A 24,225-nucleotide genomic window follows, 5' to 3' on the forward strand; every position below is an offset into this window, starting at 1 on the left:
ATCGAACACGAGCCACCTGGTTTCGCGGCCAGACGCGCTAACGTTACGCCACATGTGTGAACTCTGATTATTTTTCGTAATGTGGAAACACTTAGAAAAAGTGAGCTTAGTTTAGATTTATTATAATTATTATTTACGTACTTACGGATATCGGCCGATTGGAAGTGGTGATCAGCCATTTTGTGTTTGATCTTTATAACAGGACAGGAACAGTTTGCCTCTGGCGCATGCGCAGTGCTGGCGTGATCTTTACGTGAATTTATTTTCGCGTGTAATTCCAGATCAGATCAAATCAAGCAGTTTCCTTCGTGCTCGGGTTACACACCTTGCATATACGAAGGTTAGGTTGGTTAGTTTAAGTTTTTATTGCCCCAAGTCCGCGTAAGATTCTATTGCGAGCCGCACATGTATAAATCAATGTTTGATGACTTCACATTAATTCGACTGTTTTCATTTTGACACTGTCACTGCTGTCAATTTGAGATCAGTTCTGGTGATGGAAGGCACTTGTAGTTCTAGGTCTCGTGATAGTGGTTTGTGTAGAGGTAGATCTACGTGTAGAGGTTGTATTTACGGATGTCATGTATTTAGCAGAGTTGATGTTCAAGAGAGCATATCCAGATCATCGTAAACGCATACATTGTTTTTTTCATGGAAGTGGGAGAAATGTATCCACGTCTTCATTAATGTGAGGTACCAGTACCTAAGTGGTCGTAAGTTAGTTATTTACTGAATTATTAAGGAAAACAGAAATTTTACTTGACGCAAGTAAAGTGAAAGGTTTGGAAATAAATCCCGAAAAGACAAAGTATATGATTATGTCTCGTGACCGGAATATTGTACGAAATGGAAATATAAAAATTGGAGATTTATCCTTTGAGGAGGTGGAAAAATTCAAATATCTTGGAGCAACAGTAACAAAATAATATAAATGAAACTCGGGAGGAAATTAAACGCATAATCATATGTTATTCGGTTGAGAAGCTTTTGTCATTTAGTCTGCTGTCAAAAAATCTTAAAGTTACAATTTATAAAACAGTTATATTACCAGTTGTTCTGTATGGTTGTGAAACTTGGACTCTCACTTCGAGAGAGGAACAGAAATTAAGGGTGTTTGAAAATCAGGTTCTTATGAAAATATTTTGGGCTAAGAGGGATGAAGTTACACAACACAGAACTGCATGCATTGTATTCTTTACCTGACATAATTAGGAACATTAAATCCAGACGTTTGAGATTGGCAGGGCATGTAGCACGTATGGGCGAATCTAAAAATGCATATAGAATGTTAGTTGGAAGGTCAGAGGGAAAAAGACCTTTGGGGAGGCCGAGGCATAGATGAGAGGATAATATTAAAATGGATTTGAGGGAGTTGGGATATGATGATAGAGCCTGGATTAATCTACAGTATAGGGATCGATGGTGGGCTTATGTGAGGGCAGCAATGAACCTCCAGGTTCCTTAAAATTCATTTGTAAGTAAGTAATTATTATCATTACTGGTAGTACATTTGCTATGGAACAATGCTGTATGGTACGGTCATATACAGCATTTTCCACTAGAATGCTATGAACGTGAAAGCAAGTGTTTCCTTCGACATATCATAACTTTGGCCTTAGATGAAACCTGGGTTCGATGCTACCAACCAGAAGAGACAATCAAATGAATGGCAGCATAATGATTCCCCACGGCCAAAGTATCAGCAAGAACAAGATCCACTTATAGTCATGTTCATTGTTGCTTATGATTTTGACAGTGTCCTTGTCACTCATTGAGTTCCTGCGGGAAATCATATGAATGGTGCACATTACAGTTACTTTCTGGAACACCATTTACGACCAGCTGTGTGCAGTAAACATCCATAATCTCCTGAATTCTTAGCCTATTGTCCTACATGATGGTGCTTGCTCTCACATAGCTGCTCCTGTGGTTAATTTACTTCGCAGATGGAACTAGGAAATTCTGGAGCATCCTCTATACTACCCAGATATGAGCCCATGTGATTTTGATCTTTTCGCGAAAATGAAATTACCAATCAGAAGAGTTCGCTTTAAAACCACCAGACATGCAATTATGGCAGCAGCAGAGTAGTCTGTTCGAAGATTTGTACAACAAGATGTTGTAGATGGAATCCGTCGTCTCCTTGAGGTGTGGAGGTGGGTTCTTCATGTTGGAAGAGATTACTTCTGAGCACTGCAACAATGTGACTGTTCCAAAAATGTTTTCTTTGTTGTTAATTCAAATGTTGGTACTAATTATTGAATGACCCATGTAATAGTCTCATCTTTATATACAAAGTAGATTTTTCGGGCTTAAATAGCATATTCCACATTCTTAATTCATCATGAAGTAACAAGCATTTACCATAGCTGGCAATGCTAATGGACGGAGAGTAAATAGGATTGGACAGAGCTTTCAACATACCCCATCTTCATATTCCATTAACTGTTGCACTCAGTATAATATGTATGTTTACTGTATCATTAACTTTTTTTTACTGAAAACTAAAGGGATTTTATCTGTAATTGTATATTTGTTTCAATTCAATTAAGAACGATCTCTGTGTTCAGACTACCTCAACAATCCTGTTAAATTTCCTTCCATGTAAACACTTTTTCGTGTTGCTATATTTAGATAATTGTAGTTAATGTCAATTATGTCACATTTTACTATTCCTCTGAATCAAGTCATTCATATTTTTGTTTTAATATGGAGAAGATCTGTTTATCAGTCATTTTTTTATGGTGACTGATACTGTAGTGGATTATTTTTCTTATACTATATTTTCCTGATAAAATAACAATAGAACAATTAATCAGTGAATCTCTATTTTGAAATACAAAGAAGGGTTGAAAAGTAGTTGTGACAGGAGAAATGAGAGCATATTTTAGTCCAGGGTTCCCATCTCTTCCCCACCCCTGGCAAAAAAATGGCCTTTGACAGTAGTAGCATGCAACAGTGCTTCCCAAACCACCTTACATTTTTTATTACATTTTCCGTATGATTTATCATCTTACAGTTACTGAGGTTTACATGAATAGATGTGTATGTGTAACATTTTAAAATACTATCACATTTCTTTACAGTGAATCATGAATATATAATGAACTAAAATGACATGAAACTATTTACTAGTTAGGAACTTTATTGTAATGACAATTTTGTACTAAATTTTCCTAAAGCTTAAATTTCCAGTGTTAAACTACAGTAGTTATGATGTTGCAATTTCCACAAACATTAGTGTAGTTATGATGGCTGATCATACCTTACACAGCATATGTGATATATCACACATGATCTATAATCAAAACTAATTATATGCAGTAACATATTTTGAAACAAACCTTACCAGGAAGAAGGAAAGGAAAGGCGGAAGGTTCAGTTCTTATCTACAATGGTTACAACTTCCTGAACTAAACTGATGTACACCATCATGTTTCTTTCAGAATGGTACAAAATACAAAATACATGAACACAATAGTAATACTGATAGTTTTCTTTAATATATCACACACAATAACTTTTATAACTGGAAGCTATTACGAAAGTTTTTTTTTTTGTACCAGAAGGGAGAAATATGCCATACTGAAAAGAGGCACAATGATTCTATTCTCCATGATATATAATATAAATGGTGTAAGTTTCCACAAATCATTGGGATTTCCTTTTTTCATAACTCAACTTCTGTAACTAAAAAACTGTCATCTCTTTTAAATTGTATTCCTATTACTAAGAATACACGCAAGAGACATTACAAATCATTTATCTCTCTACTTGCACAGACATTTTACAAAACTTTATTTCAGCAGGTACAATGATATGACTTCAGAGTAATTTGTTGCAATCAATGACTGGTAACCATGGGTAAGAGGTAACTAACCTGAAAACTGAGTAATGGCATAACATCTTTGGCAATTATGGTATATAGTGAAATGAAACATTGTTAATCTGAATACAAAGTGAATGGAGATTTCTTAAACTCAAGTATCTTTATATATTTTAGTTGAATTCAGACGAACTGAAACACTATATACAACACATATTATGTCGATAAGAGTAAACAGAAACAAAAGATAAAGAGAACTTAAAAAAGCTAATCATGCTTGTTATTGATATTTTGGTACACCACCTGAGTAAAATATTAGTTTAATTCATTACATCGTCATGGATAAACCAGTGGCATAAACAAATTTTGAATTAACCGAATTATAAGAGTAAGTGATATCTTTAGCAATATAGTCATACAAAATTTAAAGAAAAACTATCTGTATATTTATAAAAGCAATATTCTTACAAATAATCAACTTTAACTGACAAAATTGTTTGTGACATAAGCAGAATATTTTTGTGACTGAAAAAAACTAAGGAAGAGTAGTGAAGTGCTTTGTGTGGAGTGTGGCACAGTGTATGGAGCAGAAACATGGACATTATGACGAAGTGAAGAGAAGCAACTAGAAGCATTTGAAATGTGGATATAGATAAGGATGGGGCATGCGAAATAAAGTAAGAAATGAAGCTGTGTTGGAAAGAGTGGGTGAAGAAAGAATGATTCTGAAACTGATAACTATGAGAAAAAGGAATTTGTTGGGTCGCTGACTGAGAAGAAACTGCCTACTGAAGAATGCACTAAAAGGAATGGTGAATGGGAGAAGGGTTCGAGGCAGAAGAAGATATCAGATGATAGAAAGCAATAAGATATATGGATCATATGCAGAGACTAAGAAGAAGAGAGAAAATGCTAGGTTTGCAGTGAAAGATCTGCAATTTGGCAGAACACTATGTATATGTATTATTGACTGAGCACAGTCACAATTATGAACAATTGATAGATCTTAAATTACCGGTACTTAAACTCACGATATTTAAGGACGTAATGCCCCTCCCCCCCTTTTTGTAAGTTCTATGCTGTATGAAGATAATTCTTACTTTCATTAAATAATAAATTATGGGAAGTGTCAAATGATCTCATGACTATACCAAGGAATCAGATTTCAGATCTTTAAAATATGAGCTCTAACAATATCTGCATTATATTAGAAAAAAAGAGTTCTTCCCAAGGCTGATGTATACAATAAGGATAAAGCGATTAAAAAAATTGTGCTGAATGTCAGAATTATTAATAAATACAAAATAAATTATTTAAATAAAAAGAACACAATAGTTTGTACTATTTTATGATTCAGAAATGAGAGTTTATTCTCCATTCAACTTGCATTTTTTCCTCCCAAGTTTTTTTAAGTGAGGCTCATCTCATTTGTTATACAAAGAAACCAATAATTGTACCTTTACATTTAAAACACTTCCACATTGTCAGAGTTACAATGAGATAATAGTTCTTTCATTACATATTTATACATGTGCCCATGCACACACAGATACAGACAAAAACACATTCACTCACTCATTCCCATACTTTTCTCGAAATTTTTCTACATTATATTACAATCTACATTGCATTTTGTTCTAGTCCTTTTATATTATAGCTATGTAAGACTCAGTTACAGTAAAAAAAAAGCCATTATTACTAGAGTAAAATCAAATTAAACTGTTCATAATATCAATACTCCCAAGTGTGTTACTCGTCTCTACTCAGCACCTAAAGCACCAAAAGCACAGTACTCCTTTTGTACTGGTGTCAGATTATTATTATTATTATTATTATTGACGATATAAAATCTTGAGAAGACTGATTTGTTAATGACGATCAGTTGGTCATCAAACCAGAATTCCTGTTGAAATATTCCTGAATTTTACGAGATCAGATTTTAAGTAAAAAAAAACATTTCAATTATATGAATCTTTCAACTTAGTTTTAGAACAGCGTATAATTATTAAATGTAATATACAAAGCAATATAGATGTGGTGTACAATAATAAAAGAAATTACCTATATATAGAGTGTTTCAGAATTCAACTGAAGAAATTTATCTAGTTATAGAGGGCTTGTAGATAAGCAATTTGATATAAGGAATCCAAGGTCTCCGATGAAAAATATCTGAGTTATCAGTTGTTTACATTTGACACTCGCAATTTAATATTAAAATTAAATAGAAGTGTGGAATGGTATGCAATGGTTTTGGATCTAATTAGGGATTGCATGAAGTCCAACAGTTAAGAACTAATCAACCACATTTTCAAAATTTAGCTTTCACAGAATCTGTAAAATTTCTGCCAAATGAGACAGCACGCCACTGCACTGTTCATTTCACTCTAATTCGTGTTCATTATTGTATCTATTTTAGAATGCTATTATCGACATGAGGCTCTGGTGTAACAGACAATGCATCAGAACTCGAACCAACAGGCAGTATGTTAGAGTCTGGCCATGGCAGTTCTCTTTAAGTCCCAATACCTCTTATTTTATTGATGAGATATCTGAATCCTTTCTTTTCTTAACCACCAAAATACATATTGTAGTATTTATTTATTAAGCTTTCGGCAAGAGTATACCGTATAGTACAGCCATTGGTTCATTACTGTTCACTTGAGATCAAATCTGTCATATTGGACTCTTATGGAACTGAGTTAGGTATTTGTTGAAAACGCGCTGGTGTTTGGTTGCAAATGTGACAAGTGCATGACCTTTTTGTGTTCTGCATTATTATTTTCATGCTTTTTGTCCCATTTTAATGGGAAAGTTGTATGAAATTCGTTGTATGTAGTTTCTATTGGTTAAGCCAGAATAATTAATAAACTTCAGAAAAAAAAAAAAACTTGATTTGATGCAGAAAAATACAATTCTAAGGTGGAGGTCGTTACTTTTGAGTAATTCCTGTAACTTTTTTTCTAACTGGCTGTGAGTAGTAAAAGAATAATTTGTTTTCCTTTATTATAGTATATATACGTACTGCACTATACAGTAATTCCTGAATATTGCTTACTTCCTGCTCTAAGGAAGACGAAAAGGGGAAATTTCTTTCATTTCTCATTCATGCATTTTGTTAAGATATTTCTTATTAAACAGAAGACTTGTGTGCACAATTTATGTATACTACAAATTAATTGATAAACATATTGTGACTTGTCCAGAGTGAAGGATATGCATTTCTCAAACTACATTTGTTCTTCACTCTTCTAAACAATTATTCTCATTATTACGTACATTACAAAATAACTAGAGCTGGCTTTTTAATGTTAAAATGCCAGTTTAAAGTTACATACCTTAAGGTTAAAAAAAAAAAAAAAGACTGCTGAAGCCAGAGAGACGTAGCAATATTGTATCCGATACATTTCCAAATGTATCACTATACCATGTGCAGGTTCAATCAATGGCGTACTGACACAAAAAATATTTCATGCCATTACGTACAAGTTTGAACCTGAACTTCCTTAGTTCCCTATTTCAAAATACTTACCTAGGACCCCTCTACAACCCCTTAAATTTCGGTTGAATTCTGAACACTCTGTATATACATACAGTGTTAGAAAGTTTAGGGACACTTTATAAGTCTTATAAAATGCCGCCTTGATGAGAGCAATAGAAGCCATTTTGTTTTATCGCAGATTGCTATATATTACTCTTTAAATTAGTAAAGATAAAATATTTGTAAAACATTTTGTTTGTGAATGTCCTAGCAGTTCTAAGGTTTGAAATTAAAAGAAATGGGGAAATTTTGTTATTAGTCGGATATCTGTAACTGCTGAATGCAGGCAGTTATAGCTATGAGGTTTGCACAACTGTGTTCCCCCTACCACTGTGATCCCAAGGAATGCAGCTCCATTCAACAGTTACAGATAAACCAACTAATAACAAACTTTCATAATTTTTTTTAACTTCAAACCTTAGAAACTGGTAGGACATTCACAAAGAAAATTTTTTACAAACATTTGATCTTTACTAATTTAAAGAGTAATATATCCTACGTCATGCAGCAACAGTTGAGAATCGTGCACCAATTAGTTACTCATTCATTTGCAACTTTACTACTGAAAATGTAAGGTTTTTGCTTGTGTTTGAAACACTTATAAACTCTCTATAAGGACTAACAGTCATCATATAAATATCGAAATTGCACTAAAAATTAGTCTTTTTTTTATTGTTAATTAACAGTTAAAAACATTGTTAGTTTCTCTAATAATTTAAGGCCAGGGCAGCATTTTATAAGAATTATAAGGTGTCCCTAAACTTTCTAACACTGTATACACGAGGTTTAACCTAAATGGAAATCACTGTTAATTTATATAAATTAGAACCGAAAAAAACGTCACAATGTATTTTATAAACCTGAGTAGCAAAATGTTATTACAATCTCAGGTTATGGTAACATAAAGTATGAATACATCATGTTGTTAAATATAAAATACATAGAATGTTAGTGCTATATTTTTACCGTTCATGTGCGAAGGAATGAACGAATATACCATTTCTAATCTAATTCAATATGGTTAAAAAATAGAAATAGTCGTCAACATCTGTTGAATTCGAAATATTACTAGATATGTAATAAATGGAACTGTTCGGTTCCTTCCAATTTAAATAATTATTCACTGCGTTCTTGTTATATTGCTTTAGTTCATATTGGTATTGTACTGTCAGAAATAATTCAAATCTGTCTTATTATGTTATAATGTAAACTTCTCTGTACATGATATATCATATTGTAGAAAAAAATATTGCATATGAACTAAAGAGACATCATAACAATTCCTTCATGAAGGCGTGAGTATACATATCTTTGGGAAGTGAATGATCGATTAATGTTCTGCCTGTAATGCATTTCAATAGGTATACCTTATAGTCTGAGAATATAGTCTCTTTTAGATTTTCTCTGCTCAAAGACAAACAGTGAACAGTTTTTATAAATATTTATGAACATAATATTGCCATAGTGTATTTCTATTTGTTATATATATATTTTGCTTATTTTCAGACACTAGCACTAATTCCAGCGATTTTTACTGATTGAATACTAAATGTTAACAAGTCCCATCTAAATTTGGATATACTATTTCTACTACCAAAAAGTAATCCCATGACAGACCAATTTTAGGAAGTATACCATAACAGATGCTCAAATGAGGAATACATGGTTCATAAATACTTTTCCTTTCCAAGCTAACTTCCTTTTCCTTATCAATTGTTTTGAACAGAACTGTAGAATCGGGAACTACAGCTTTGCTTTTCTTCAGATGAATGGCTATAACATCAACTCCTCTGATGAATCCTGTTGAAGAGGTGCATTGAACTTCATAGACATGCCATTTTTGAACTCGCAAAGTAGAAGCTGGCATGGATCTTACTTTATGATAGCAAGTTTTCTTAATAGTTCTCCTTCATGGCAGAAGCCCAATCAGTACATGGCCAAGGGTTTCATTCTTGCTAGTCAGAATGATGGCAGCAGATTGAGTTAGGACACCTACCAGTAACTGTTCGAACCACTACGATGTTAGAAGACATTTTCAGTGTTTTCATTCATTCCAAAATTGATAAACTTTCCTGTTATTGACCCAACAGTTGGTTTTAGTGATCTGCAAAAACTTTAATATCTCTGCCTCTTAATGTATGTGCTTTCCATGTACTAAAAGCTCGTTCTCTTAATGTTTTTATTTTCCTACCTGTCTATTGAGTGTCATCATTGTCATCAGGTAGGTTCAATTTCAGTACAGTTTTGCTTTTGGCAGGAAAGCCTCATACAGCATGAAAATATGTACTGTCAACTTGAAGCAATTTGCTACATATGTTAAAATATTGAACATGTTCCTCTTATTTGGCTTGTGTATGTCCTAAACCGCATTATCTTTCAGGTGCATAAATCATCCCATCTGGGCAATCAAGGGGTAAACAAATAATTTCCTTAACTGCTCTCTGTAACAGCTCACCCACATCCTCGAGAAAAACATTTTAAATTTTATTTATTGGCACACATTGTAAAGGATAAATAAGTGTGGGCCATATAATATATTGGTTTATTATTTATTTATTTAAAAAAGAAGTCTGATTCTGCAGAAATTAATTATTGGAAGAAGGATAAGTGGAGCGGAGAAAAATTCTCTCCAGTACCGGGATTTGAACCCAGGTTTTCAGCTCTACAGTACGTGCTGATGCTTTATCCATTAAGCCACACCGGATTCCAGTTTGATGCCGGATTGAATCCCATCAGTTTCCCTTTAGTGGACAACTCTCACGCATTGTGTCACAGATGTGTGAGAGTGGCACAATGTCCAACACACTATGTGCAAAGGTGCACTCATTACGAGTGACTAAATGGCCGGGAGTCAATGGAATGAGTGCCATCTTAAATCACTAAGTGATTATTTACGCATATTACATTAATCATAAAAAGTTTTTCGATTGTTATATTTCTAGTACAGAAAATAATTTATACAAAATGAATTAACAGAAAAATACCTCGTAGTTTATTGCCAACTCCTACAATAGAAAACTCAAATGTTTAGTCCTCATGTTAAGAACAAATACAGTTGAAGGTGTCTAAAATGAAAATGAAACTTGTAAACATTGTAAAACAAAAAAGTTTTTTTTTTTTTTCCTTTTCTATTCAGTCTCAGTAATGTGTGTTTCCTCCTCTTTCTCGAATTATGGCAGCACAGCAATTCAGCTTACTTCTGATTAGCCTGCGAATGTTAGGTTGTGGAATTCCTTGCCACTCTTCTTGTAGAGCCTCCTCTAACTGTTGGAGCATTTGTGACAGATGTGGACGCTTACGAACCCTTCTTTTAAGATGATCCCACAGATGTTCTATTGGATTAAGGTCAGGCCACTCCAGAACGTTGATGTGGTATTGGGTAAGAAAATCTTGTACACGCTGAGAAATATGGGGACAGGTGTTGTCATGGGCCAGTACAAATTCTTCTCCCATACGTTCTGCTACAGGTCGCACCTTCATTGACATATTTGTCAGATCCTGATTTCTCCTCCTCCGAATCACTACAAGCTCTGTTGTCATGTCCAATGTAATTCCTCCCCAGAAGGAACTCTTTCAGTGACTACATCTTCAATACGACGCTCTTCCAGTTGTCTCCACACACCAACACATGCATCATTACCATAGAGAGGAACTTTGGTTTCATCACAAAACATGACTCGTCTCCAGTGGCTCAACTGCCAATTTCTGTGTTCCTCTGCAAAGCGTAGTCTCAATTGTTTGTCGCCATGTTAAGCATGGCACTTTTTTCGACCTTCTGTACCTGAAATTGTTTTCATGCAGTCTATTACGTATTGTTTGGTAACTCACCCTTTGTCCTGTAGCGTTCTGAAAATCCTCTTGGAATTCTCGTGCCATACGCTTGCAGTTTCTTCTTGCAAAAGACACAAATAATAGTCTTCAGCAGGGGTACCTTTTCTTCTACAACCTGAATCTGGCTTTCTTGTTGTAGTATGTCGTTCATTATATCATTTCCATAATTTGGAAACAGCATTCTGACTTATTCCAAGTTGTCTGGCTATGTATCGCTGTGAGTGCCCTTCTTGAAAAGCGTAACTCCTTGGCTTGCTTCCTCCACTGTCAAACGCCTGCTTACCCTGATCTCAATATGAATGTGTGCTGCCATGGCTAAATACACCTGTACTGAGTGCCTACCGACAGAAACAAGATGTTCACCCATTCTGTTTTGGACAGTGTTTGCTTTGACTCCATCTATTGGTAGTATCTCAAACTGCCAAAGGTCACAAATCTTTTTCACTACACAAACATAGAGTATATTTTACTTTGAGAAGAAAGATATTTCACTATCGTGTGTTTCATGATACACTCATCCGAACTTGTGATAAATTTTATATTTTGAGGAGTGTATAATAGTAAACAATGTGATTAGTAATGCCTAGGATAAATACAGTAATGAAAGAGAAAGTGATGAGAAAGGAATATGAATAGAGATACTAGCATGTTCTACCTTCCTAACACTTGTATTAAGAATTTCTACCCTCCATGACATTTGCAGTGGACAATGAGACTACAGGATATTCATTTTATTTTGTAACAGTCTGTAATTTTTAAGATGAACATTAAATAGATAATTATAATTACTCCACAGTCTCCTTCATATAAGTCTGTAGTTGTACTATAACTTTTCTCTCTTTAAAGGGCTCTCAACTATATTAAATGGTACAATTTTTAAGAAACATAGTATTAGCAGATACGAAATTTTTTTATAGCTTTTATCTGAATACCGTTTGAGGATTTATAAAATACAGAACTCTTTTAAGTTTAGAGGATATTTTAAATGTGCGCGTGTATATTTTTTTTAATACAGGGTTTAAAATTTTTTGGGAAAATAAAATTCCGTTTAAATGTATAAAAAAAGGAAACACATATACACACAGACACAAAAAGAATTAATTCCTCAAAATTTCAAGGTAACTTAATATCTTTTGTACAAGTTGAGGAAATGTCCCTTTTGTTAGAAAAAGAGCAATTGTGACAAGTCTTCTGTTTACATGTCATTCAAGTTGCCTTTGGTAGAATATTATCTTTGGGTAAAGTGACAACTGTGGCATATTTTCAAACAGAAACTACAGTGTAATTCATATAAATGTAACAAATTCAAATGGCACAGCAATTTTAAAATTATTTTTACACATAGGCTAAAATTTTAGATAAATGAATAAAGTACTACATAATCTAATGAAATAAAAAAACACTGAATAATAGCACCAAAAGTGAGGGGAAAAGTCCTGTTAGTTATGGCCATCTACTATGCAACAGATTCTGCACAAATGCTGAAGCATAAAGTTTTAGGAGAGGGGAACGGTGAGGCAAAGCACAAAGTATTTTGTGGTGTTAGTAAGTTGGCAAAGTGTAAGCGAATTTTACAATAGATGCAGAGTCAACAGTCAGAATTATTAATTCATACTATGACTTCACTCCAATATCCTTTTTGTTCATTTCTTATACCATACCTAACTGTAGGAATTGTTTGTTGTTATTGTTTAGTCAAATGTCCTAAGACAGGTCGGAACCTCATAAGTGACACCAAGAAGCTATCACTCATTAAAGCAATAATAATGCCAATGAAACGAATTTCTGTCTAGTCTGATCAAATTCTAGTATGACGATATGAGTTTAATAATTCAGCTTAAAAAGTAACAGACTTTAATGTCATATTGCTAAATGATAACACTATGTCAAATGGTCCAAAATAAAATCTTTATACATGGTGATTCAAAAGTCCTGCAACAAAAACAAACTCTGTTATTAGTGCAGATAGCGAAAAATGGAAAAAGCGAAAAGTTGTTGCAAATAGGTAGTTTTCTACCTAATGTGCTTGAATTTTCAATGTAGAATACACTGTTGAGACTGTACGTTAGTACATCACACCCGCCAATCCAAATGTAGCGAAATTAGTGGATTTTCCACTAGTTTTCGGATTTTAGACACATAGTGTATTGGGTAAATTGTGAAATGACGACGATGATGAACAGTGTAGTCAATATATGTCCAGGGAAAACTGCCAAGCAAGAATGAAATTCCCCTGAATTCTTATGTAATCAATTTAAAGACATGCTTCTTTGCACTGTAAGAAGTTAAATAACCACTAAACTATGCATGTCAACTATTTTCTCCGTTAAATAATGTGAAGTGTATCTAAAATTCGGTAAGACTAGCTGAAAAGCCACTAATTTGTATTAGTGTACAGCCTCAACGGTGCATCCAATGTTGAAAATTCAAGGCACATTAGATTAAAAACTACCTATTTCCGACAACTTTCTCTTTCCATTTTTTGCTATATGCACTAATAACGGAGTTTGTCTATGTCGTGGGACTTTTGGATCATCCTATATTAATGTAATAATATAGCACTTGAACACTCACATGTACCAGATACATCACATGTTGAAAAGTATACATTTATATTATCTTAAGAAAGAAAAACTGAATACAACCATGTACAATAACATACCCAAAGCATAGGTCCAATATTTCAAGACGATTGTATGTCACAAATATTATAACATAAAGAAATAATTACTTTATAATCTTCTCTAACTCAAAACAAATTTCTGAAGACCGTCTTACAGATCATACTATTATAATAGGCAATGTAGCTGTTCTAAGTTTTACATAAATACAAACACCTTGTCCAACACATAAATGTGTCAACAGTCACTAAGACCTTAATGAGCAATACTACTTCATAACAGTGAAATGAATTACTCTCATGTATTTCTCTTATAAACGAATTCCTTGCAGAATACATATCGAATTATAAAAAGGCTTAAATATATCACATATGAACTATTTGGCATGTTTACATCAATGCTGGATACAGACTACGTACCGAAGATGAAAATAAATATAATTGGCGCACATGGATGAAAGCTCCAAACATATATTTGGGAGCTGGCTACTTCATCACAATGAGGTTTGCTTGGAAGATGACTAGAATATTCATAAAACCATCGTTCTTGGTCCACAATTTTTCAGCTATAATTTGAAATATGATGCCATTGCTAAACGATTAGGAGAAATGGAATAAAAGTTTCTTCAATTTATCGAATGCATCCTCATCTTGAAAGTTAACACATCAATGATGATGGGAGAAATAATCCGCACATTGATGAGAAATATCTGCAATTTCCTCAATCCAACAGGCCAACAGAGTTAGACTATTCTGCAACAAAATAGGTTTTACTAAAGCTCAAAATATATCAAACACTGCTTCTTATGTTCATATTACAAGATTGCTGGTCAGATAATTTTACATTACCTGAATTTTACAATGTTTTCAGGGCCACCCAAAATTTATTCCTGTAAGTTGGTAGAAACGAGCATTGAAAGGTCTATAGAATTCTCGAAGACGTTCTATAGCAGCTGGATCGATGTGTGGATGGTTACGTCCTTTCGTCTTTCCTAGACAATGTGGGCTAGACCGACCTTCTGACTTCATCAGACATGGAAATCCTTTTGTGGAGTTGAAGTAGAAATGTTTCTCAGTCACAACTCTCTTCAGACCCAAGAAGTCCTGTTTGTATTAGCACAGGTAATCATTATTAACACAAATCATGATCTTATACATATGGAGAGAACAATGACATTCTGATAAGCAAACCTCTCCAATGCAGAGTGAAAGAAATTGTATATATAATAAAATAATTTAAATATAAATACAGTACCATCTTAAGAAATTTATTTCTAAGACAATGAAAATAATGAAGTTCTTTGCTGTATACCCACACAAAAATAATCCTGTCTTTGATCAATTTCCTTTTTTCTTTTGCATTTTGTACACTTGTGAAAAGAAAAAAAAAAAAACTGGCTTAATAGTCTTCATGGTGGTCGTGTAGTACAGCTGTACCGAATTATGATCCCACTGTTTTCCTTCCCACATCTTTAGAACGAACCTAACTTGTTCTGCCATTTTCAGTTTCCAGTTTAGATAATGATATAACTCACGAAACTTCCAAATACGAATTTAATAATGAATCATTTTCACCATACTATACATGTGTAAAGAAGATAGTTAAAGGCTTATAGTCTAAGTGTGTGTAGTTCAATGGTATAATATTTAGCTATGAAACGGAAGTTATATTTGTGTCTCAGTCATTGCTTGATTTTTTATTACAAGTTTGTATTTAGTTTCAAGTGATATTAATTTTATTCCACTATCATATAATAGTTTGTCCATATTATGTTTTATTAGTAAGGTTATTTGCATTTGTAAAAATCTATTTAGGACTGTATTTGATACTCTGACTGACTTACCCAAAAGAAAAACATCAGTAAGTTTTTGTTAAAATACTTATAACAAACTTTAAAGTTGGAAAATATATATTCCCTAATCAATTCTAAACAATTAGTTGAAATTTTAAAACACATAACCGTTATCAAATCTACAAAATTAATCTCACTAGATATAGAAAACCTCTACACAAATATTCCGTTAGATGAGACTATACAAAATTCATTGCTAATAATTACATCAGTTGAAAACAAATGAAGCACTCATTTATCAAATACAGTAATGCACCAAGCAAAATTATTTCGCATTCAACAACAGAATTTATGAAGAACGCGAAGGTGTGGCATCACTTTCGGACTACCTGGCCGAAGTCTTTCTACAAAGTTTGGAACAAGAACACATTCCCAAAATTACTCTCCAACACAAAATAAAATTGTTCAATATTATATACGTGCATGATACAATGATTGTGTATGAAGGGAGTACAAATGCATATGAAAACACAACTGAATCATTAAATAAGATACACAATAAATTAAAATTCATCCACGAATTGGAAACATAAAAATCTATTTACTTCTGATTTGAAAGTTCTTATAAAGACAAAAAAATTTCAGTTTGACATTTATAGCAAACCTACAAGTGCCAACCATATCACTCACAATACATCAAATCATCATTTGTATTCTCGTAAGATCAGTAATTCTGTATTTTTGGTTGTTAGGATGTTAAACATCCCTCTCAACTTTCGAAAGGAATATAACTACTTTGTAAAATTGGCAAAAGATAACAAGTACAACAAAACATTGATGATAAATTAGTACGTAAATTACAAAGAATTTTATGCAACAAAAAAGGCACAACAATGATTCCCATCAAAAATGCAGACAACAATAAAAGTAATAAATGGAATGTAATAAGTTTCAATAATGGTGTATGATACAAACTACATAGGACTAACAACAAACTTAACAACATTATTCCAAACAATGTGCATGGAAAAAAAAAATGCATGAGTGGACATGTGTACTTGCTAAAATGTAGAATTATAATCACAAATACAGTGGCCAAACGAAAAGAAATTTCATGATTCAATATAGCCGATTTTTTCATCAAGAAATAAATCCAAATATGCCGTTCATTTAATTGAAAATAATCATGACCTGCTGAACATAAATGCTTTTTTTAGATAAGGATAGATAAATAATTATTTATTTTACAATGTACATATTACAAGTGTTGTATCAATAAAATTATAATGGGTCACACCCAAAAAAAGCAAGATGCTTGTGGTTGGGAGTGACAAATAATGAAACTGTATCAAAAGAAAAATTAATCACAACTGCAATTAAAATGTTAACTGCAATTAGATATAAAATTAAAAAAGAAAAAAAACTCATTACATATACATAAACAAACAAGTAAAGAATACGACATTGTTTAAAGTGATAAAAAATAAAGAATAAGAATTTATATGATAGATTATAATTTTAAAAACAGTTCAAGCACTTTTTTTTTTTTTTTAATTATTGTTTAATAATTTCAGTTTTGAATTCCTCTCTATAATCAGAACTGTGTCTTAGACCTGCTTCAGTCTTACATTTTGGTTCAATGAGGAGGAGCGAAATATTGTATCTTCTTGTATTGTGTCACGATTGAATGATATAAATGTTTGATATTTAAAATATTAAATTCTTTGTATATAAGATGAGTTAGATAATCAAGTTTTCTTCTTTAACATATTTTAATAATTTCTTTATGTAGTAATATTAATGGTCGAATGGTACTCTGTGATAATCCACCTCATCCTATAATTCTATACTGCATTATAACTGAACTAAGGCTAAAAATATTTTTCTCAATAGTGTTACTGGCATAGAATGACGCAGCTGAACAAATTTGTACAGAGTTTTACGTAATTTAAGACATAAGTAGTTAGTATGAAAATTTAATTTTAAGTTTTGATCGATGGAAGGAAAAAAAGTTTTATTTAATGACACTAGTAACTGTCGAGGTTAGATCAGCATCGCCAGTTGCCGGAATTTTGTCTCGCAAGAGTTCTTTTACATACCAGTAAATCTACTGACATGAGCCTGTCATATTTAAACACACTTAAATGCCATCAACCTGGGCTGGGATCGAACCTGCAACCTCGGACTCTGACTGCCATTCTGCTTCATATGCATTTCCTTCAGCCACACAATACACCTAACACACGTCTCTATTTTTTTTTTTTTTGCGAAAGTGTATTGTTTCACTTGATAGGTAGCATCTAACTTAAGGAAATGGGAAATGGCAGGACGCAATTAAACATAGCAAACACGTTGAATTACATATGCGAAAAATGTTCAAAATTTTGACACAAAGCTTAAATGTAGTTTTTAAAGATGTTATAGTACCTCAGTTCAGCATCAACGGACATGGGATTCGATTATTATTCTCATCAATCTTCTTTGTATGCTCAGACAGTTGAATAAAATCTTTTGGGACACCCAGACAGAAATCTATATGAAAACTTTATTAGTTAAATGGAAAGTTCTATTATAAACAAATATTGTTTGTTGCAAGTTATGTGAAAAAAACAAGTAATATTATTTACAGAAATTGTGGCAGAAATGGAAAAGTTATTTATATAACAAAAACTGCTATCCCAAAGTTATCTAGAAGTACTTTACTGTTGATTATAAAGTTTATAAAGTTGGAGCCAACATTATAAGATTAAAATCATCCACAGGATAAGAGATGCTATGTATATATATATGACACTAATTTTGACGAGTTTTAGCAATTCATCACAATTCCTATCATAAGAATTTACTAGTTGCGATATAAAGAGGAGGCTCACCTGCACCCTGGCCATCTCAGCAGCTGGATCCACTATTAGTCTCTCACCACTAACAAACAAGAGCTGATTCAAAGGAAAGCAGCGCAGCCAACGTTCCAGGTGCCGAGCATACACACCAATTTTGACAGGACCCCATGATGTATCTACTAGTCCACCACTACCATTTAAAAATGCTAAATCTTCAAATTTGCGCATGCCTGCTTTCTTGCTGCAAAGAAAATAAAACTGGCTCGAAATAGACAACAAACCACGAACAGCACAGCAATATTTTTAAACTTCAATATCAATTTCAGAAGTAGTTGTGCTTCTGGAGCAGAAAAAGAGGTGAAATGTACACATACTCAAGGCTGTTCGTCAACTGTAATATTGTTCTGTATTTTCTGAGTTCACCACTGAATATATAAAAATTAACTGTCATATGACGTCTTCCTCTCACTTAAAGTTCCATTTTTATCATCAAAGTGTTATTGCTACATATTTGTATATCAATTCCAGAATGATAAATTACGTGTATTTGCTTACATTTTGTCAAAATGAACTATAGTCTTAAGGCACGAATTTTTATTCGAAAAGATATTCATTAGATGATATTCGTGGAAAATATCACAAGAATAAATTTTTGTAAATGGCATCAGCAATTCATCCACAATTTTTAATGAATTCTACATAATATTTTTTTTCAGTGGAGTGTGCTTTCATCTCAGTGATTATGTCAATAGATAAAATAAATGTTACTGGAGTAAGGAAAATTCTCTTATAATGTTGGAAAAATCTGATTATTGTATCTTAAATAAGCTTATTATGTATTTTCTTTTCATAGCATTCTGACATGGTGCATTCATTTGGAAAAATAATTATATTATTTTTGCATAAGAAGGCCACCATGGCAGTCCAGTCGCTAGAGAACTGAATTTATAATCCTGTGGACCCAGGTTCGATCCATAGCATACCCCTGATTTATAACTCGTTTTGGGCAAGCCCATGTCCAAGTAATACAGAGGTTTTCTCAGGGAGCTCCAGTTTCCCTGATGCATCCCAACAAGTCTTCATTATCATCCCATTGCAGGTGTAGTGTAGACCAGCCTTCTATGGTGCACCCTATGCAACAATTCTATCAGTATATTGGTCTACACAACTGGCCTCATAGGAGTCAATGACGGACAGTCAAGTATCCATCCTTTGTATAAAAAAATTGCATAAAAAGGCTTCACGCATTATAACCAATTCTTCTTATAAATCTTACTGCAGACCTTTATTTATTATAAAAATAATATTGACAATTATAAATTTTATATATTTTCAATTGTTTAATTAAAGTAAAAACACATTTGAATAGTTACTATTGTAAATCCCAGGTTCATAAGGTATCAAATAAGGTAGAACTACTTTCTCGTTACACCCAATGTTGCACAAATCAATATTTGGCTTAATTAAATAGCTCTGGAAATGTTTAACAAATTACTAGATGATCCCCATTCTGTTGATTTTAACAGATTTAATGTTGTTTTAAAGAATTGGCTAATTGCAAACTTTTTATAATGCAAAGGAACCTTTTAAAGGTATAATTAAAAAAAAAACACTCTCCCCCCCCCCCTCTCTCTTCAGATTAGATTAAATTATGTTTTATTTAACGATACTAGTAACTGGCCGAGATTATGTTAGCGTCGCCAGTGTGCCAGAATTTTGTCCCGCAGAAGTTCTTGTACATGCCAGTAAATCTACTAAAATGAGCCTGTCGCATTTAAGAACACTTAAATGCCATCAATCTGGGCCGGGATCAAACCTGCAACCTCCAGCACAGAAGGCCAGTACTCTATCGACTGCGCCACCAGGGCCCTTGAGATTAAATTCCATTCCATATAAATAAATATACTGTTATACAAAAATTCACTCTTAATTCACATAATTTATTCTGTTTTTAAGAGAGTAACATGTTAATCAAGAATACGTGAATTTCAAACATACACGGAGTTTTAACATAAAAATTTCGAATATAATTTTATAATACCTAGCAGCTTGTGTGTAATCAGAAATGGCTCTCGTAACAGGATCTCTCACAACAACCAAAAGTTTCGTATTAGGATTCATCTGACGAACCCTTTGTGGAACTTCTCGTGTCACAAAATAACTTGGAGTTTTTTCCATTGTCACCTGACCTTCCAAAGTAGGAGGCATATGATGTCTGAAACAAAATAATAACTCATATATAATTGCTTACAGTAAAAAAAGTTGTGCAGCAAAAATCGCGACATGAGACTGTACCTTTAGTCAGCTAACAGATTTTTATATGTGACTTCAACATCTGAAGATCATGAGAAATTTGTTACAATTCAAGGATATGTGAGATATATAGATTTCCTACAATACTCCATTTACCCCTGACATTTCATTCCAATGTAGCTTCCTAATTGCTATATCACTCCTCCTGCAGTTTGAAAGAAACACTGAATAAAGGATTATAATTATGAAATATTGGCAGTACCCCATGAAAACCTGTCTAAATGCTGTGTTTGTACATCATTAATAAACAATTGAATAAGCTAGGTTTTGAACTTTCATCTTTAGTATAAAAGATCAGTAATTTATGGACATAACAATGTTTCTCATGATAAATTTGGTATATAACAGAGTGAAAGGTGTATAACTGCATTAATTTTAAGAACAGAATCTTTGGGTTGTACGTAACCAAAAAGTCAAATGTCATATTGGTATTTGAATAACAGTTTAGCCAAAAAAGCTAATTTATGTCTGAATCCCATTTATGGTAAAAATATTGAATATTGAGACATATGAGTGGTAAGATATCAACATGAAGAACAAGCGAAAAAAAAAATACCCGTCACTTCTTTGAAGAACACTTAATTTGTGTAATAACGTAAAAAATTAACTGATTAAAAACATATTTACAGTGTGACAGAACCTTCAGGGAAATCTTGCATGTTGCACTTAAGGATTGCTCAGCAAATGTACACTGTTTGTCTGCATTCTTACATTGTACCTCAGCAGTAGCAAGTCTTATGTCAGTCTGTTCTTAGAATTCAAGAAAAGTCAATTAAGGACAATACCAAAATTTACTAATCGTGAGTACTTACAGTAGCGTGCAAATTAATCCAAACAACGTAATTACTTATGCAAAAACATTCAAACGGGATAAAAAAAAAGGATCTAAGACATACCTCAGTAATCTATGTGGCCTCCCTTGTTCCTAATAACAGCTCTGAGACGATTTGGCATGGATTCCACTAATTTCCCACAAATATTCTTCATTTCTTCATCGCGAAACCATACACCAAAGAGGGCAGAAATCATCTTCTCCTTTGTAGAACAATCCATTTTTTGCATTCTTCTTTTGCAAATAGACCACAAGTTCTCAATGGGGTTGATGTCGGGTGAGTTGCCTGGCCAGGGGAGTACCTGAATATTCTTCTTGTTGAAGAATTCTGTAGTTTTTCGAGATGTATGGCATGGTGCCAGGTCTTGTTGGAACACACCTCTGCCATCCGGAAATGATTTTTGCAGCTGGGGTACGATTCTGGTTTCCAATAAGTAAATATATTTGTCAGAATTCATCATTCCCTTGATAGGTATTAATGCTCCAGGCCCTTCATGTGTAAAACAACCCCAAAACATTACTTTAGGGGGATATTTGGGATGAGCTGCTGTTACTTTTTCGGATCCTTTCCATACGTAAGAAACATGGTGGCTGTGGACCTCGAAATGAGACTCATCAGAAAAAAGTACATTCTTCCAGTCATTCACTGTCCAGTGTTGATGTAATTTTGCCCACATTAAGCGTTTTTTGCACATAACAGGGGTTAGCAGTTGCTTCTTAATAGGCTTACGAGCCCTTCTTCCAGCTTCCAAAAGCCTACGCCGCACTGTTGTGACGTGAATATTCGCCCCAGTGGTAGCCATTAACTCGCGGGTTAAGTCGACAGCAGTTAGTCTAGGATTTAATTTACTTTTCCTGACAATTAAACGATCATTTGCAGGTGAAGTCTTCCTTTTCTGGCCACAGTTTCCTTTTTTCTGGGGTGTGATGGATCCAGTCTCCCTGTATCGTTTTATGATCGAATTAACAGTAGCCAAACCGATGTGACATTCTGCAGCAATTTGCCTCTGTGTCATAGAAGAATGCTCTGCTAATGTTATAATTTTAGACTGTTTTCGTGGAGTTGTATCCATTTGTGAAGACGACAGAATGTACACAGGATTGCAGTATTAAGTCTTCAACACAACTGAAATGCTTATAAGTACAAAACGACAGGCAAAATGTCACATATTATAAAAAAAAATAATGACAGACCTTCAACAATGGAATTACACGTACTACAGATGTCAATTAAAGCAGTATGAGCAGCTGTGAGGCCAACAATGACAGAAAATGTAAAAATATGTCGTGTTGGGATTAATTTGCACGCTACTGTAGATATGCTTTTAATTTATGGGGAATCAAGCATTGCGCTATAGCAATGTATCCACTTTCAATCTCTCGATATAAACTCGATTTTTTCCACGACAATTATTGATACACGGTTATTCGAACTTTTCTACTAGTTTTATTGATATCTATTACTAATTCAAATTAATGCAGTTATACCCCTTTCACTCTGTATGTGTACCATTAAAAATCAACTCCATAGCCATATCAAAATCAGTAAGACTGCAAATGAAAACTTCAAGTATTGTGGCCTTGTATCACATACCTATACCAGGTGAATCCTTTATTATAAAAACGGTCAAAGAAATGAACTTCTGACCCTGCAGCACGGACATCTGGATGGAGACGAATGAACTCCAACAATGCTCTAGTGCCACCCTTCTTCACACCTATTATGAGTGCATCTGGGAGTTTGCGACTAGGTCGTAAACCTTGCTGGCGAAGAAACCGATACTTAGGAGCACCATCTAATGGTTCACCATTTGATTCATTACCCACTGCCAATCCCGTCCAAGTGAGAGGCACCACACGCACTATAGTCTGCTTTTCCTGTCTTATTCTCCGCTTCTCCTCAGGTTCAACAAGAGTAGCTTTTGGTGATGTTCCCGAAAATGACAGAAAGCCACGAGATTTTTGCTGTATGGGCAACAACAGAGCAACATTACATTCATAATTAGTAACTGAATATTGTACAAATGAACTGTGAATCCTACACAGTCTTTCACTTCCAAATGCAATAAAACTTAAATATAGTTATATATAGGTTATATATTATATACATAATTATAGATATAAACATATATAATATGCAAATCTAACTTTCAGGTGAAGTTAGAAAGTTAGATTTGCAAAATATATACATTATTGTAGGTACGTTAACAGAAAACCACAATTTCATGTCACACAGAGTTTGTGTGTACTCGATGTGAGTTTCTGGGATCTTGCCAGCCCACTCGAGGTATGTGGATAAAAAAGAGAAAAATTGAGACGGTATTGGGTGAAGTTCTCGGGTAGCTCAGTCGGTAGAGTGGTGGTGCACTTAGCCAAAGGTCCCGGGATCGATACCTGGCCTTGGAACAATTTTTCCCTTGAAATTCTTAGTCATTTGTTCATGGTATTGTTGGAGAACATAAAGCAAGCTTGGGAGTTTATGTTAAAATGGTTTTAATGGTTTTAGAACCATCTGTGAGCCGAAAAGAAACGTGAGAATTTCACTGAGTATATACCTGATGACATGTGCCATAGAATTACTGACAATTTTAAAGAATGTTTAAATCATTGTATTGTCATTTGCAGTGGTAAT

The 24,225-nt window shown here is 33.6% G+C and overlaps 1 protein-coding gene across 3 annotated transcripts in view; it reads right to left on the minus strand.

Annotated features, from left to right (window-relative positions):
* Window positions 1-4,187: 4,187 nt before the first annotated feature.
* Hs3st-B (Heparan sulfate 3-O sulfotransferase-B) overlaps window positions 4,188-24,225 on the minus strand; it is a 32,649-nt gene continuing 12,611 nt past the window's right edge. Inside the window, exons 3-7 of one of the 3 annotated variants that reach the window (XM_069829107.1) lie at window positions 23,188-23,558; window positions 20,490-20,663; window positions 18,482-18,689; window positions 14,665-14,919; window positions 4,188-14,563 (exon numbers count right to left, since the gene is read on the minus strand). In XM_069829107.1, coding sequence (XP_069685208.1) covers window positions 14,683-14,919; window positions 18,482-18,689; window positions 20,490-20,663; window positions 23,188-23,558 — 990 coding nt within the window. In that variant the 3' untranslated portion in view covers window positions 4,188-14,563; window positions 14,665-14,682. Of the gene's footprint in view, window positions 14,589-14,664; window positions 14,920-18,481; window positions 18,690-20,489; window positions 20,664-23,187; window positions 23,559-24,225 lie in introns of all 3 variants that reach the window. The other 2 variants (XM_069829104.1, XM_069829106.1) reach the window with 2 other exon arrangements.

The sequence above is a fragment of the Periplaneta americana genome, chromosome 6 (genome assembly GCF_040183065.1).
Source record: "Periplaneta americana isolate PAMFEO1 chromosome 6, P.americana_PAMFEO1_priV1, whole genome shotgun sequence".
Taxonomy (NCBI): domain Eukaryota; kingdom Metazoa; phylum Arthropoda; class Insecta; order Blattodea; family Blattidae; genus Periplaneta; species Periplaneta americana.